The sequence below is a fragment of the Microtus oregoni genome, unplaced genomic scaffold, assembly GCF_018167655.1.
Source record: "Microtus oregoni isolate MIOR12 unplaced genomic scaffold, Mior012 000011F_ref0000422, whole genome shotgun sequence".
Classification (NCBI taxonomy): domain Eukaryota; kingdom Metazoa; phylum Chordata; class Mammalia; order Rodentia; family Cricetidae; genus Microtus; species Microtus oregoni.
Genome location: NW_024543070.1, coordinates 18,325,484 through 18,339,219, shown reverse-complemented (window position 1 = coordinate 18,339,219; position 13,736 = coordinate 18,325,484). Strand labels below are relative to the sequence as shown.

At 47.4% G+C, this 13,736-nt stretch overlaps 1 protein-coding gene and 1 long non-coding RNA gene across 2 annotated transcripts in view; one reads left to right on the top strand and one right to left on the bottom strand.

Moving 5' to 3' along the window:
• Positions 1 to 1,371: 1,371 nt before the first annotated feature.
• Positions 1,372 to 9,622, bottom strand: LOC121453407. The gene is made up of 3 exons (XR_005975005.1): positions 9,550 to 9,622; positions 1,566 to 1,686; positions 1,372 to 1,460 (listed from the first exon to the last, which is right to left on the bottom strand). It is a non-coding gene; the product is annotated as an uncharacterized LOC121453407 (long non-coding RNA).
• Positions 9,521 to 13,736, top strand: part of LOC121453406 (ubiquitin-conjugating enzyme E2 D2) — a 38,773-nt gene continuing 34,557 nt past the window's right edge. Inside the window, exon 1 of the mRNA XM_041660155.1 lies at positions 9,521 to 9,961. Within this exon, the coding sequence (XP_041516089.1) occupies positions 9,938 to 9,961 (24 nt within the window). The 5' untranslated portion in view covers positions 9,521 to 9,937. The remainder of the gene's footprint in view (positions 9,962 to 13,736) is intronic.

Here is a 13,736-nt window from a genome sequence, read left to right as displayed (position 1 = left end):
GAAGATGGGATTCTGAGTGTGTGTGTGTGTGTGTGTGTGTGTGTGTGTGTACCCGTGCACACCACCCTTGAGCACATTTCTCAGATTCTCAGAAGCTGTTGGATACTCTGGAGCTACAGGCTGCGGTGAGCTGCCTGATGTGAGTGTTGAGAACAAAGCTCCAGTCCTCTGGAGAGCAGCAAGCACTGCTGCTGAGCCACCTCTCAGCCCCAGAAGCCAGGATTCTTTACGGCACCTTCAAAAAGAATTTCAGGGCGGGGGAATTTCAGAATGAGCTTCTATGAAGCAGAAGTGGAATTTATTAAAAAGAGGGTTTTTGTTTCTTTTATTTGTTTTTTGTTTGGTTTTTCGCAACAGGGTTTCTCTGTGTAGCTTTGGAACCTGTCCTGGAACTCGCTTTGTAGCCCAGGCTGGCCTCAAACTCACAGAGATCCTTCTGCCTCTGCCTCCTGAGTGCTGGGATTATAAGCCTGGGCCACCACCGCTCAGCTAAGAAGAGATTTTTTAATATAGATGTTAGCATGGATTTAATAGAAAGGTGTTTGGGGAAAGGATAAGATACAACCTGGGTATGGGCTTCTCAGGGAAGAATCTTGCTTAACTGACTCACAGTGACCATACGTACAATTTCAGGCTTGCTGAGAAACTTTCATTTTTATCTTTTGCCTTTTCAACAAATAAGATTATAGGGTGCTTTGGTGATACTTGGGTAGAATTATAGTCTATTAGGATAAATTCATGGGTCACAAGGTTGCACGAGGGGATGAAGAGGTAGGTAGCATTTACTGTAAATGGGATTTCTTGTGTGATTCATAGAAAACTACAGGTTTGCTGAGTGTGGTGGCTCATGCCTTTAATCCCAGCACTCAGGAGGCAGAAGCGAATGGACTTCTGTGAGTTTGAGACCAGCCTACATAGTGAGTTCCAGGAGAACCAGGGCTACAGAGAGGGACCTGTCTCAACACTACCAAACCCAAACAAACAAGCCCTGCAGGTTTATAGCTAGGGAAGGAGAAAGACCACATCCACTTAGGTGTCAAGTGTAACTCACTGCTATTTTAACATTCTGTTTTTGTTTGTGTACTTGGGACTAAACCCAGGGCCTCTCACAGCCTAAGTATGTGCTCTGCCACTGAGCTAAGAGCCAATTTTTAGGGATTAAAGGTAGTACTACTTCTTGGTATGTTGTGTGTGTGTGTGTGGGGGGGAGGGTCAGTGGAAGATGGTTGGAGAGGTGCTATCTGGGGTACAAGAGAAGAATGAAGGAGAAAAGTAGCACACACTTCCCTAGGATCTTCAGCCTTTGATGGGGCTACCTCCCAGGACGGGAGTGAGTCGGGTATCCTGGGAAAACTGACTTGTAGGCTCTCTGAGGTGATTGCTGCAGGCTCGTTTGAATAAGCAGGTCCAGCTATGGAAATGGGTGCTCGTGAGTCCACTGTCTTCTGCTATCTGATGCCCTGAAAGCCAGAGAAAGATGAACATCAGGCCAGTCAGATATAGGCAGTGCAGATATAGACCCACAGACCCCACAAGGACTGAGTCTAGACCCCAGAGATACCCACCTGTAAGTAACTACTATGCCATGCCAGTGTCCTTCCAGATCATCAAAGTCCTCACTCCACGGGGCTCATTTTCAGATTCTCATGGCAGAGACATGGCACACCAAGGCTCTCTGCCAGGATGCTGCAGAGTTTATTATTGTGTCAAGATTAGTTTAGCAAATTCACACCCAAAGACTGATTCCCCAGCCCGGCGGTGGTGGTGCATGCCTTTAATCCCAGCACTCGGGAGGCAGAGGCAGGCGGATCTCTGTGAGTTCGAGACCAGCCTGGTCTACAAGAGCTAGTTCCAGGACAGGCTCCAAAACTACAGAGAAACCCTGTCTCAAAAAAACAAAAAACAAAACAAAAACAAACAAAAAACAAACAAACAAAAAGACTAATACCCTAACATAGGGTGCATTGCCTTATACACCTCTTTGTCATTTTCCTTTTATATTTTATTCCCCCTTTTCTCTCTTACATGGTAACACACATTCCAACTGAGCGGTCCTTTGTTACATGGTTATGACAGTCACATATGTACACACAGATACTGATTATGCCATGTTGCCTTCTCTTTCTCCTAGGCGGGCCCTTATCACAGGCTAAATTCACAGAAGCCAGGGGCTCAGAACGTAGAAGTCCTTGACTATCTCAGCCCTTTCCCCAATACTCAGCATCATGTGAACCAGACAGTCAGACTTGAGCAGAGCAAGGCCCTCAGATGGCCAGATAGAACAGTATCATCTTTTCCTTCCTTGCAGTCTAGTGGAGGAGATAAGTAAACCGTGAGAACAAGACCTGACAGTGTAACTATCCTGGCAGGACTAAAGATATTCTAAAGAGACACTTGTGTTTCTTTGACTTTCGGATTGTTGAAACAATAGTCCCTGAGATAATTGGAATTTCCCCTGGAATCTAATGCTGGGAGAAGGAAATACAGATGGGCCTTTTGAGAGTCTGTGTTAGGGAGGAGATAAACCCAGTGGGAGGTAGAGAGGGCTGAGCAGGCAGCAGCCAGCCTGGACTCCTAGGGAGCCTGAGAATAGGAAACTCCGTTACCACGGGATCGGTCAGTCAGCCAGGTAAGCAGGTTCCCTGGATGCTGGCTGACCCTGGCACCCAAGGCCTCCCAGAGGATTCAGAGAAATGTTTATCACCAGGAGTGGGGTGTTAAGATTCTCTCCACACGTCTCTAAACTGACATGGAAACCATCCCTCTCTCACAGCACTGGTTTCTCGGCAGTACGTCCCTATCTGACCTCTTTCTCACCAAAGGCTGCAGAGAAGGGTGTTATCTTTATTCCCAGTTTATGGATAAGGAGACCGGTGTGGAAAAGAATTTCAGTCATTTTTGTCATAGTCAAATAGCTTGCAAACGAGCCGGGCAGTGGTGGTGCATGCCTTTAATCCCAGTGCTCGGGAGGCAGAGGCAGGCGGATCTCTGTGAGTTCGAGGCCAGCCTGGTCTAGAAGAGCTAGTTCCAGGAAAGGAACCAAAAGCTACAGAGAAACCCTGTCTCGAAAAATCAAAAAACAACAACAACAAAAAAAAAAAAAACTTGCAAACAGTGGGACCAGGCTCTGTTTGCTCCCACCCCCAGCTCTACCACGGCGGGTGGTTGTTGGGGTCAGATCCAGATCTCCCAGGAAGGGAGAACTTGACGAAAGGGGACTTGAAACTTCAGAATAGGTCAGTTTTGTGGCCAGGGCTAAGAAAGCACTGCTAGAGCCCTTTGACAGCAATGGGGACCTTTGACCTTCCCTTGAAGGTCAAAGTTGGCTAATAGAGGTACCAGAAAGGATGGAGACTTGACTGAAAAGAGAGGGAGTAAGAAAACAATCCTCAGCCTGGTGGTGATTGCGCAGGCCTTTAGTCTTAATCTCACTCAGGAGGCAGGCCACCTGGTCTACAGAGTGAGTTCCAGGACAGCCAAAACTGTTACACAGAGAAATCCTGTCTCAGGGAAATAAAATTATCCTTTTGGGATCTTCGGGGTGTCATGAATGATGAGAGAGACAATGATTGAGACAAAGGCTATTGAGCTGGTAACGGAGCTAAGATAAAGGAGGAACTTTGAAAATACCCTGAAGGCCAGGGAAACTAGAAGGCCAACCAGAGGAAGAGGTGGGAGGGGCAGCACACTGGAGCTGCAGGCCAGAAGCCTGGAGCAGTTAAGGACCTGCAGCCTGCTTTCCTTTGTAACAGTCTCCCTCCTAGAGACGCTGGTGTTAGCTTTTGTTGTCATTAAGAGCTTAAGAATGCAGTAAAAACCAGGGAGAGGGCCACTGTTATGCAGTATCTAGCCACCTCAGGAGGCCCAGCGTCGGGGTGAATTGAGATCAAAGAAGGCCTGAAGATCCTAGAGAAGGGTGCCTTGAACAAGCCTCCAGGAATCCTGGGACCCTAGTCAAGAAGGCCTTTGTGATGATGATTAAAGGTCCAAATAGGCCTCCTACAGTCCTCCTGCCTCCCTTGCTGGGAGTCAGCCCCTGGCTCCAGAAGTGGGGGGTGGGGTAGGGCAAAATTTGGAGGTAGAGGGTGGACAGGTTAAGAACAGCTCCACACCACATTCAGGCCCGAGGAGAATGTAATCCTGCCCATTCACCCAACCTCCACTGCCAGCAGGTAACACTGGGTATGCAAAGACTTCAAGGTCCTGCCCCTTTCTCAGGCTTCATTGCTGCCCCACAAACTCTAATGGAGGTTTCTGAATCCAGGTGTAAAAGATGCATCCTTTTTACAGGGTTTCCCTGTGTAACAGTCCCAGCTTTCCTGGAACTAGCTCTTGTAGACCAGATTGGCCTCAAACTCACAGAGATCCACCTGCCTCTGCCTTCCAAATTCTGAGATTAAAGGCGTGCGCCACCACTGACAGGCCTCAATTATAGGCATCCTTTAAGAATGGCCTGTGGAGCCGGGCGGTGGTGGCGCACGCCTTTAATCCCAGCACTCGGGAGGCAGAGGCAGGCGGATCTCTGAGAGTTCGAGACCAGCCTGGTCTACAAGAGCTAGTTCCAGGACAGGCTCCAAAACCACAGAGAAACCCTGTCTCGAAAAACCAAAAAAAAAAAAAAAAAAAGAATGGCCTGTGGCCGGGCAGTGGTGGCATGCACCTTTAATCCCAGCACTCAGGAGGCAGAGGCAGGTGGATTTCTGAGTTTGAGGCCAGCCTGGACTACAGAGTGAGTTCCAGGACAGACTCCAGACTCCATAGCTACTGAAAAACTGTGTCTTGAAAAACCAAAAGGAAAAAAAAAAACCAAAAACACAAAAAAAACAAGAATGGCCTCTGACTGAGTGTGGTGACAGACTTTTAATCCATGCTCAGGAGGCAGAGGCAGACAGATCTCTGTGAAATCAAGGCAGCCTGATTTACATAGCTTCAGGGCAGCCAGGACTAGATCCTGCTACAAACAAACAAAAAATAAATAAATAAACATTATAACAGAAGATCTCTTGGACTAGAGAGATGGCTTAGCCGTTAAGAGCACTGACTGCTTTTCCAGAGGACCCAGGTTCAATTCCCAGCACCCACGGGGCAGCTCACAGTTGTCTGTAACTCCAGTTCCAGGGGACCTGACACCCTCACACACATACACGCAGGCAAAACACCAATGCACATAAAATTAAGAAGAAAGAAAAAGGCCTCTCTAATTGAAACACTCCAATGCATGAATTGATACCCCAGGGAGAGGAACCGAAATTGATTTGCAGGAGGGATTTCTCTCACAATTGACAACGATACATGAATGGCTTATACAGAAGTTCTGGAGAAACCCTGTCTCGAAGAACCAATAATAATAATAATAATAATAATAATAATAAGTTCTGGTTAGTCTTTTGTTGACGTTCTGTAAGAATAATAACATGAAATATTCAACCAGAAAGAAACAAACTGTGTCTTTCGAAAAACAAGTGGTGAAACGAGATCATTGTTGCTTTTTCTCTCATAAAACATGTTATTAAAGCTGGGTGATGGCAGCACACGCCTTTAGTCCCAGCACTTGGGGAGGCAGAGGCAGGTGGATCTCTCTGAGTTCGAGGCCAGCCTGGTCTATAGAGCGAGTTCTAGGATCTCTCAAAAACTGTCGGTAAAGCTAAGGGAAGGCTATTAGAGAAGAAGGGCTCAGGGGGAGTAGAATCAGAGAGGGTAGTGGGGAGGTAAACATGGTGTAATGGTTTAAGTAAAATGCTGCAGGTCCCCGAGCGGTGGCAGGCAGCGGGTCCTGAGACTATGGCAGGCCACAAAGGCAGCCGGGCCCCAGGCAGGAAGCCGCGTGGCGGGTGAGAGACAGAGACATGTAGAGTGAAGTTGCATATTTATTTAGTAGGTTATGGAGGGGAAGGAGAGAAGGGGGAAGACCAGAGAGAGAGAGAGAGAGAGAAACAGAGAGAGAGAGAAACAGAGAGGAGGAAAGGGGAGAAGTGGGGAGAAGGTAGAGATAGAAGCTGCCTCTGAGAGAGAGAGAGAGAGAGAGAAAGGGAAAGGACTCAGGTTGGAAACTGAAGATCAGCTTGCCTCAGCAGACATGGGGAGGGAGTGGGTGTGGCTTGTGTCTTAAAGGGACAGGACAGATGATTACATATGGTCAAAGTATACTGTATGTCTGCATGAACATTCCACAAAGAAATGCATTGTTTTGTACAATATATGCTAACAAAAATGTGAAGAAGACCAAGAGCAACACAGCCTTCACCCCCAGAGCCCCAGAAGGACAGCCATATTGACAGCTTTACAGAACCCTGAGGCTGACACAGAAAGACCATGACTTGGAGGACCCACCCGGACTACTCAAGGGGACCCTGTCTTCAGGGACTGGTGTGGGGGTGAATGACAGATAAAGAGACAATCTCCTGTAATTTCAGGAAGAGAGGTGTCAAGAGTTTGCGGCAAGTCTGGGCCACATGGTGATTTTACAGCAGCCTTGAGGCCCACTGAAGGGAAGCTCTTTCTTCTTGGTCAAGAAAATAGAATTTCTGGCTTGCTTGGAGACCTAACATTCCAGTTAGGCTAGGCAATCACCTGATTGAGGGAGTATCCTCAGGAAGGTAGATTTACTCTAAACCCAGCTGAAGAGATAGGAAGAATAATTATACCTTCAGGGAGGTGATGTACCTTTCCTTCCCAGAAAGGAGCCACAGGCTCTCAGAGATTCCCTTCCTGAGGGGCTTTCCCTGCCACTGGGCTTCGCAGTCTTCAAAGCGCCTCTCTTGCCATGGGCTTGGCTTCAGTGCCACCTTCACTCCCTGGCACAGCCTTTTCTTTTCCTTTTAATCAATTGTCCTCTGCGCACCTGTTCAAGTTTCCGCCTTTCCTGCCCTGGGTTTCTGTTTTCAACTCAAATAAAATTGTTCTGAGTCCTTTATTAATTTTTTTTTTTACAAGACCAGGGATATGGCTCAGAGTCTTGGAGTACTTGGTGTTCTCACAGAGGACTGGGTTTGATTCCCAGAGTAGCGCACAACAACCATTAAGTCCAGTTCCAGGGGATCTGATGCCCTTCCTGGCTTCTGTGGGCACCAGGCAAGCACATGATGCACACACACACACACACACACACACACACACACACACACACAAAACACACATATATGTAAGCAAAAACACTTATACATATAAAATAAGATAAATAAATCTAAAAACTTAATTAAAAAGCAAGACCAGACCAGCACTCGGGAGGCAGAGGCAGGCAGGTATCTGTGAGTTTGAGGCCAGCCTGGTCTACAAGAGCTAGTTCCAGAACAGCTAGAACTGTTACACAGAGAAACCCTGTCTGGGAAAACCAAAAACCAAAAACCAAACCAAACAAACAAACGAAAAATCAACAACAACAAAACAAAAGCAAGACCAAGACTCTCATAAAGGGACCCCAATTTCCAAGGTAGTAGGTGAGGGTCCAAAAATATTCCAGTAACAGTATAATAACTTGCCTCAAAAAGAAAAAATAGAGAGAGAAAACAAAACCAAAACAGCAATGGGCTACGGTCTTTGTTGAGTGGGTAAGCAGGTAAGTGTATTTGCTATGCAAGAATGAGAGCTTGAGTTCAAATCCTTCAAATTCATATAAAAGTTGGTCAAAAGGCTGGAGAGATGCTCAGTAACTAAGAGCACTTGCTCTTACAGAGAACCTAGGTTCAGTTTCCAGCACCCACAGGTGACTCAACACCAAGATTACTTCCAGTTCCCGGCGCTCTGACACCCTCTTCTGGCTTCTAGGCACAGAAGGAGTACATAGACATCAATGCAAGGCAAGATACCAAATCACATAAAATAAAAAAAAAATAATAAATCACCAGGCGATGGTGGCGCACACCTTTAATCCCAGCAGGGAGGCAGAGGCAGGTGGATCTCTGTGAGTTTGAGGGCAGCGTGGTCTACAAGAGCTAGTTCCAAGACAGGCTCCAAAGCTACAGAGAAACCCTGCCTCAAAAAAACAAACAACAAAAAAAAATTAATCTTTTTTTTTTTTTTTTCCCGAGACAGGGTTTCTCTGTAGCTTTGGAGCCTTTCCTCGCAGGCATATCTACGAGTTCGAGGACAGCCTGACCTACAAAGTGAATTCCAGGACATCCAGAGCTACTCAGAGAAACCCTACCTTGAAAAACCAAATAAACACATACATACATACATACGTACATACATACATACATATCTTTAAAGAGAGAGAGAGAAAAAAGAATTGTCTGGTGTGGTGACACACTTCTTCAATCCTAGCATTCCGAGTTCAAGGCCAGATTGATCTCTATAATCAGTTCCTGGCCACCAGGGCTACTGAGATGATGTCTCAAAAAAAAAAAAATACGTAAGTAAAATAAGGGCTGAAGAGATGGCTCAGTAGTTAAAAATTCTGACTGTTCTTCCAGAGGATCCAGGTGAATTCCCAGCACCCACATGGCAGCTCACAACCATCTGTAACTCCAGCTCGAGGAAATCAGGACCCCTATTCTGACCTCCCTGGCACTAGGCATGCTTGTGATACACAGATATACATTCAGGAAAAACCTCTCTCTATATAATGATTTCTTTGAGACAGGATTTCAAGTCAGGTCCTGGACTAGTTATGTAGACCAGGTTGGCCTCGAACTCACAGAGATCTGCAGACCTCTGCCTTCTGAATACTGGGATTAAAGGCATTCGCCACTACTGAGCTAATTTTTTAATTAAAATAAATAGGTAAGCAAACAAACAAACAAATAAATGTAAAACATCCAATATATGAAAAATTAAGTATAAAAATCGAAATGAGGCAGCGGTAGAGTGGCACTCTCGGGAGACAGAGGAAGGTGGATGTCTGTTAGTTTGAGGCCAGCCTAGTCTACAAGAGCTAGTCCCCCCCCCAAAAAAAAACCCTGTCTCGAAAAACCAAAAAAAAAAAAGGGTTAAAAAAATCCTTTCCATATTTTCTTATTCTCCTTGGCATATTTCCTAAGGCTAACAGGCTGGTGGCTGCGGAAAGAACATTCGAGTCATGTCCAGTCGGGGTCTTGGTTGGATGGCCAGCCTCAAGGCTCCCCTTTTGCAAGCTCTAGGACCATAAAACTGCCAATAGATGAAGAGTTGTGTGACCTTGAAAGTCCCTTTCTCTTTCAGGAAAGTAGCAGTGGGATTTGGTACTTCCTTCTGAGTCTGCTGGGGACTAAACAACGTGGGGAACGCGTCCCTTTAAGCGTTTATTGATCTTCGAAGCGCCACGCGCACAGGGTACCGGGGGCCAATTTGGGGCCTTGGCGGAGGAGCATCTAGAACCCGCGCCTAAACTCTCGCGAGATCGCCTCTCCGTGCCTCGCGACGTCATCCCCTCCGCGGCCGTGGATGCGCCGGCGCCGGCGCGTAAGGTCCTCGCAGGGGCGGCCCGTATCCTTCCGCCGCCGGCCCGGCCCTCCCTCCCAGGCCCGCCAATCCCGGAGCCTCCCGACCTGCCCCTCGGCCTGGGCCCACCCCGCGCTCTGGCGGCCCCACCCCGGCGGCGCCGCCCGCCCGCCCGCGCGTCTCTTAGTCCACCTGCATCAGGCAAGCCAGCAGGCTTTCCCGGCTCCGCGACCGTAAAGCTCTCGGCGAGCCCGGGGTCTGGGGCGCTTCCTCCCCGGCGGAGGGATCCACGGCGGCTGAGGAGGCGGCGCTGAGCCTACGAGGAAGAGGCGGCTACGGCGGCGGCGGCTGTGGCAGCAGCGCATAAAGGGGCCGCCGCCGGGTGATGCGGTGACCGCTGCGGCAGGCCCAGTAGCTGAGTGGGCCTCGGCCCTCAGCTCGTCGGATCCGCGCTTCGGAGCTCCCGGTCTTCTCCGGCCGACTCGCGACCGCTCGGGCGGTCTCAGGCCCCCCTCGCCCCTTCCCCGTCCCTCCCCCGTCCCCGTCCCCGCCCCGGGGGCCGTCGCCACCGTTTCCCACCATGGCTTTGAAGAGAATCCACAAGGTAAGCGGCCGGGGTGTTGCTGTGGGAATGGGCCGCTGGGAGAGCCCGCTGAGTAGGCTGCGGCCTGCACTTCCCGCGGTCGCCTCCGCCGGGCTCGCGGCGTTTGCTTCCCGCTGCCGGCGCCGGCCCCACGGGGCGGCCTTCACACCCCACTCCCAGAGATGGCGCCCGCGAAGGCCGGAGCGCGGGGACCCTGCTAGGCCGAAGTTGCTCCGGTCCTCGCCGTCGTCCACCCCGCCGCCTTTCCAGGCCTCCCTCCAGCCTGGGATTTGCTGCTCTCTAGGGCTATTGTCCGCCTGGGAAGGGGACTTGGACGGCGCGGGAAGGGGGGTGGGGGCAGCAACTGGGGCGTTGGGCGGCCCTATGGTTTGAGGTCGATAGGGCTGCTTGTCCAATCTCTGTCCCCCTACTCGGGCGCCCTACCCGGAGCTCCCTGAGATCGAGCACCCAGACAGGGTGCGACCGGAGGGTCCCTTTGCTCGATCCGTGACTGTTTCCTTGAGTTCATTTAACTCTTGGGCAGCTGGCTGCACGCTGAAGTCGTCCTTACTGGTCTGGAAAGTCAGAGGGAAGAGAATGCCCCTCCGGAGGGCGGAGGGGGTTAAGTGGAGAAGCGTTGTTCCTCGGGGTTGCCGCATGTCGTCGGAGACTAACCCTTCAGTTTTGCAGGACGGGAGCTAGTGGAACAACTGTTTACCTGGTAGGGTGAAGCCAGGCAGTTCCGAAAACCGAACGTTGAACACCGCCGGAGAAATTCCTTTCACAGACTTCTCCCAAAATGATTTTAACGCTAATATTAGACAATATATTCGTGAAGACCTAATTTAGAAGGGATTTTACTCGATTTTTGGTTAGAAATAATTTCTTAGTTCTTTTAAACGAAAGGTTAGCCACTTAGTTATTGATATGATTTAGTATTAGGATAGCATAGGCTTGGCGTAAACTTCAGTGTCCTCCCCCTCAATATTAACCTTTTGGTGTCACTATTATTTTTTTCCTTGGACGTAAGAAGTCACCCACTGTGAATTTTGTTTGGTATTTTATTTGGCTCCTCAGATGGGCCATATTAAATCTTCACCTTATTAGTAAGTGGTAGGGCCTGGGATTACCCATAAGGGCTGATAGGATGGGGACACAAAGAATGGAGAACGAAGTCAAAATGCAGATTGAAAGATGGGAAACCACAGTTCAGCAATTGGTCCTCATTTTATTCTTTATTCAAGACTTCGAATGTGGAATTAATTCCATTCCTTACCGTGAATTAGCACCTTACCAACTTTTGCTTGATTTTTTTTTTTTTTAAGAAATCAAAGGATAGGCTTTAGCAATAAGTCTTGGCACTAAAATGAAGCAGGGTCTTTGCTAAAAGAAGAATGGACTTGGGGCTGGAGAGATGGCTCAGCGGTTAAGCGCACTGGCTGTTCTTCTGAGGACCTATGTTCAACCAGCACCCACATGGCAGCTCACAACTGTGGCTCCAGTTCCAGGGGGTCTGATAACCTTCACATCAATGCCCATAAAATAAAGATAAATAAATTACTATTTTTTAAAGTATGAGCTTAGTGAAAGATCTCTTGAAAAACCATGTAAAGGATAAACATCCAAGTAATGTGTATATATCGTCTCCTCTCTCTCTCTCTCTCTCTCTCTCTCTGTCCCTCTCTCCCTCTCTCCCCTTCCCCCTCCCCCTCTCTCTCCCCCTCTCATTTTGGAGATGGGATTTCTCTGTGTAGCAGCCCTAGTTGTCCTGGAACTTACTTTCTTTGTAGACCAGGCTGGCCTCAAACTCAGAGATCTTCCTCCCAAGAGCTGGGATTAGAGGCACCTGCCACTGCCACCCAGCATGTGTAAGAATTTCAAAGACTTTAACTGTCATAGATCCTTATAGAGTCTATTGGGAAGTTATCAATTTGAGTTGCTGTTTGAGTTATACCTATAGAAGATCCCCCAAAGCTGGGAGAGAAAGTGAGTTTGATGTGTGATAATTTGCAAAGATTCTTAATTTTCCTTAAGGTAGGGTCTTCCTAGCTCTGTTGGCTTGCAACTTACTGTGATGTAGACCAGGCTGGCCTCAAACTCCAAGAGCCATCTGCCTCTACCTTCAGAGTGCTGAGATTAAACCAACGAGTTAATAGCTTTTAGTGTTTGTGTTAATATCTGTGCTGTAGAGATTTCTTCAGAGAGGGCGATAACACTGACTCAAAACATACACTTAAGTCTTAAAATAACATTTGCCCCCAGCTGTTTTTGAGATTGGCTGTCACTGTTGTTCAGGTTGGTATTTATCCTCAGTACTGGGATGCAGGCAGGTACCACCACACCTGCCTTCACTTTAAATCTTTTTGTACAGTACAAGGAATTGAGCCCAGAATCTTATGTATACTAAGGCAAACACTCTACCACTGAACTACATTCCCAGTTCTTATAAATCTTTAAAAAGGAAATCAGGTTTAGAAATGATCATTTGTCCTTAAAAATGTCTGTGTATGTTTCACCCATAGCCCTCGCTTGAACTATTTTACACCTTTCCTTGCATCCTAGAGATTGAGTTTTTGTTCAGGGCTTCTCTTTGTAGCCCTGGCTGTACTGGAACTTGCTTTGTAGACCACTCTGGTCTCGAACTCACAAAGATCTACCTGCCTCTGCCTCCTGATCCTGAGTTCTGGGCTTAAGGATGTGTACAACTACCATCTGGCTATTTGTTTCAATAAACCTTTTACAATTATGTGTTTTACTTTATGAATGTTTTGCTTTCATGCATCTGTGTGCTCACTGTATATGCCTGTTGAATCACCTGGAACTGGAGTTAGACGTGGTTGTGAGCCACCATTCAGGAGCTGGGAATCCAACCTGGGTTCTCAGCAAGAACAAAAATAACAGCTCAGCTGTCTCAGTCCCCTAGTTATTTTCCTGATACAGGTTTGCATGTATTCCAAACTGGCCTGAAACTATGTATAGGGGCATGACTTTGAATTTGTGCTCCTTCAGCCCCTACCTCCTGAATACTGTGACTGTAAGCATGTCCCACCCTGTTAAGTTTTAAGTGGCCCTGGAATCAAACCCAGAGTTTGAACTCCGCCATCTGAGGTGCATTCTTAGCTCAGTTTTTAAAATTTATATATGTATCTCTCTATTCCCATTTAGTAACCTAGAACCTTTGTTGAAGTCAAGTATGACTTGACTTCTCTTAGACTGCCAAAGACTAGAAAAATCCCTCTTTTATTTTCATCAAAATTATTGTGAAAACAAAAGCAGAAGTTGTGTTTCTCAATTGTTTTTTTTTTTTTTTGCGTGGCATATATAGTTTATATTGGCTTAATGGATACAGTTAAAACCATTCCTATCTTATCCTCAGCCCAATATATCTGATCTGGAATCCCAAGACTTGCTTGGTCTGAATAATCAGTCTTAGTGTTGCCTTTCCTGTTGTCAGACTCTGAAAAGAGCTATTATTTAAATATCCCTTCGACCTCAAATGTCATGAAGTGGGTTTTTTTTCCCCTTTTGTTTTAAAGATTTATTTGTTGTGTATGCAGTGTTCTGCCTGCACACCAGGAGAGGGTATAAGATCTCATTATAGATGGTTGTGAGCCACCATGTGGTTGCTGGGAATTGAACTCAGTACTTCTGGAAGAGCAGTCAGTGCTCTTAACCTCTGAGCTATCTCTTCAGCCCATCATGAAGTGTTTTATCTAGTTCTAATAGAATTCTTAAATTTTTACCTCATTTGACAGGAGGCATCTTTAGAAATTCAGTATTTTGCTGGATGGTGGCA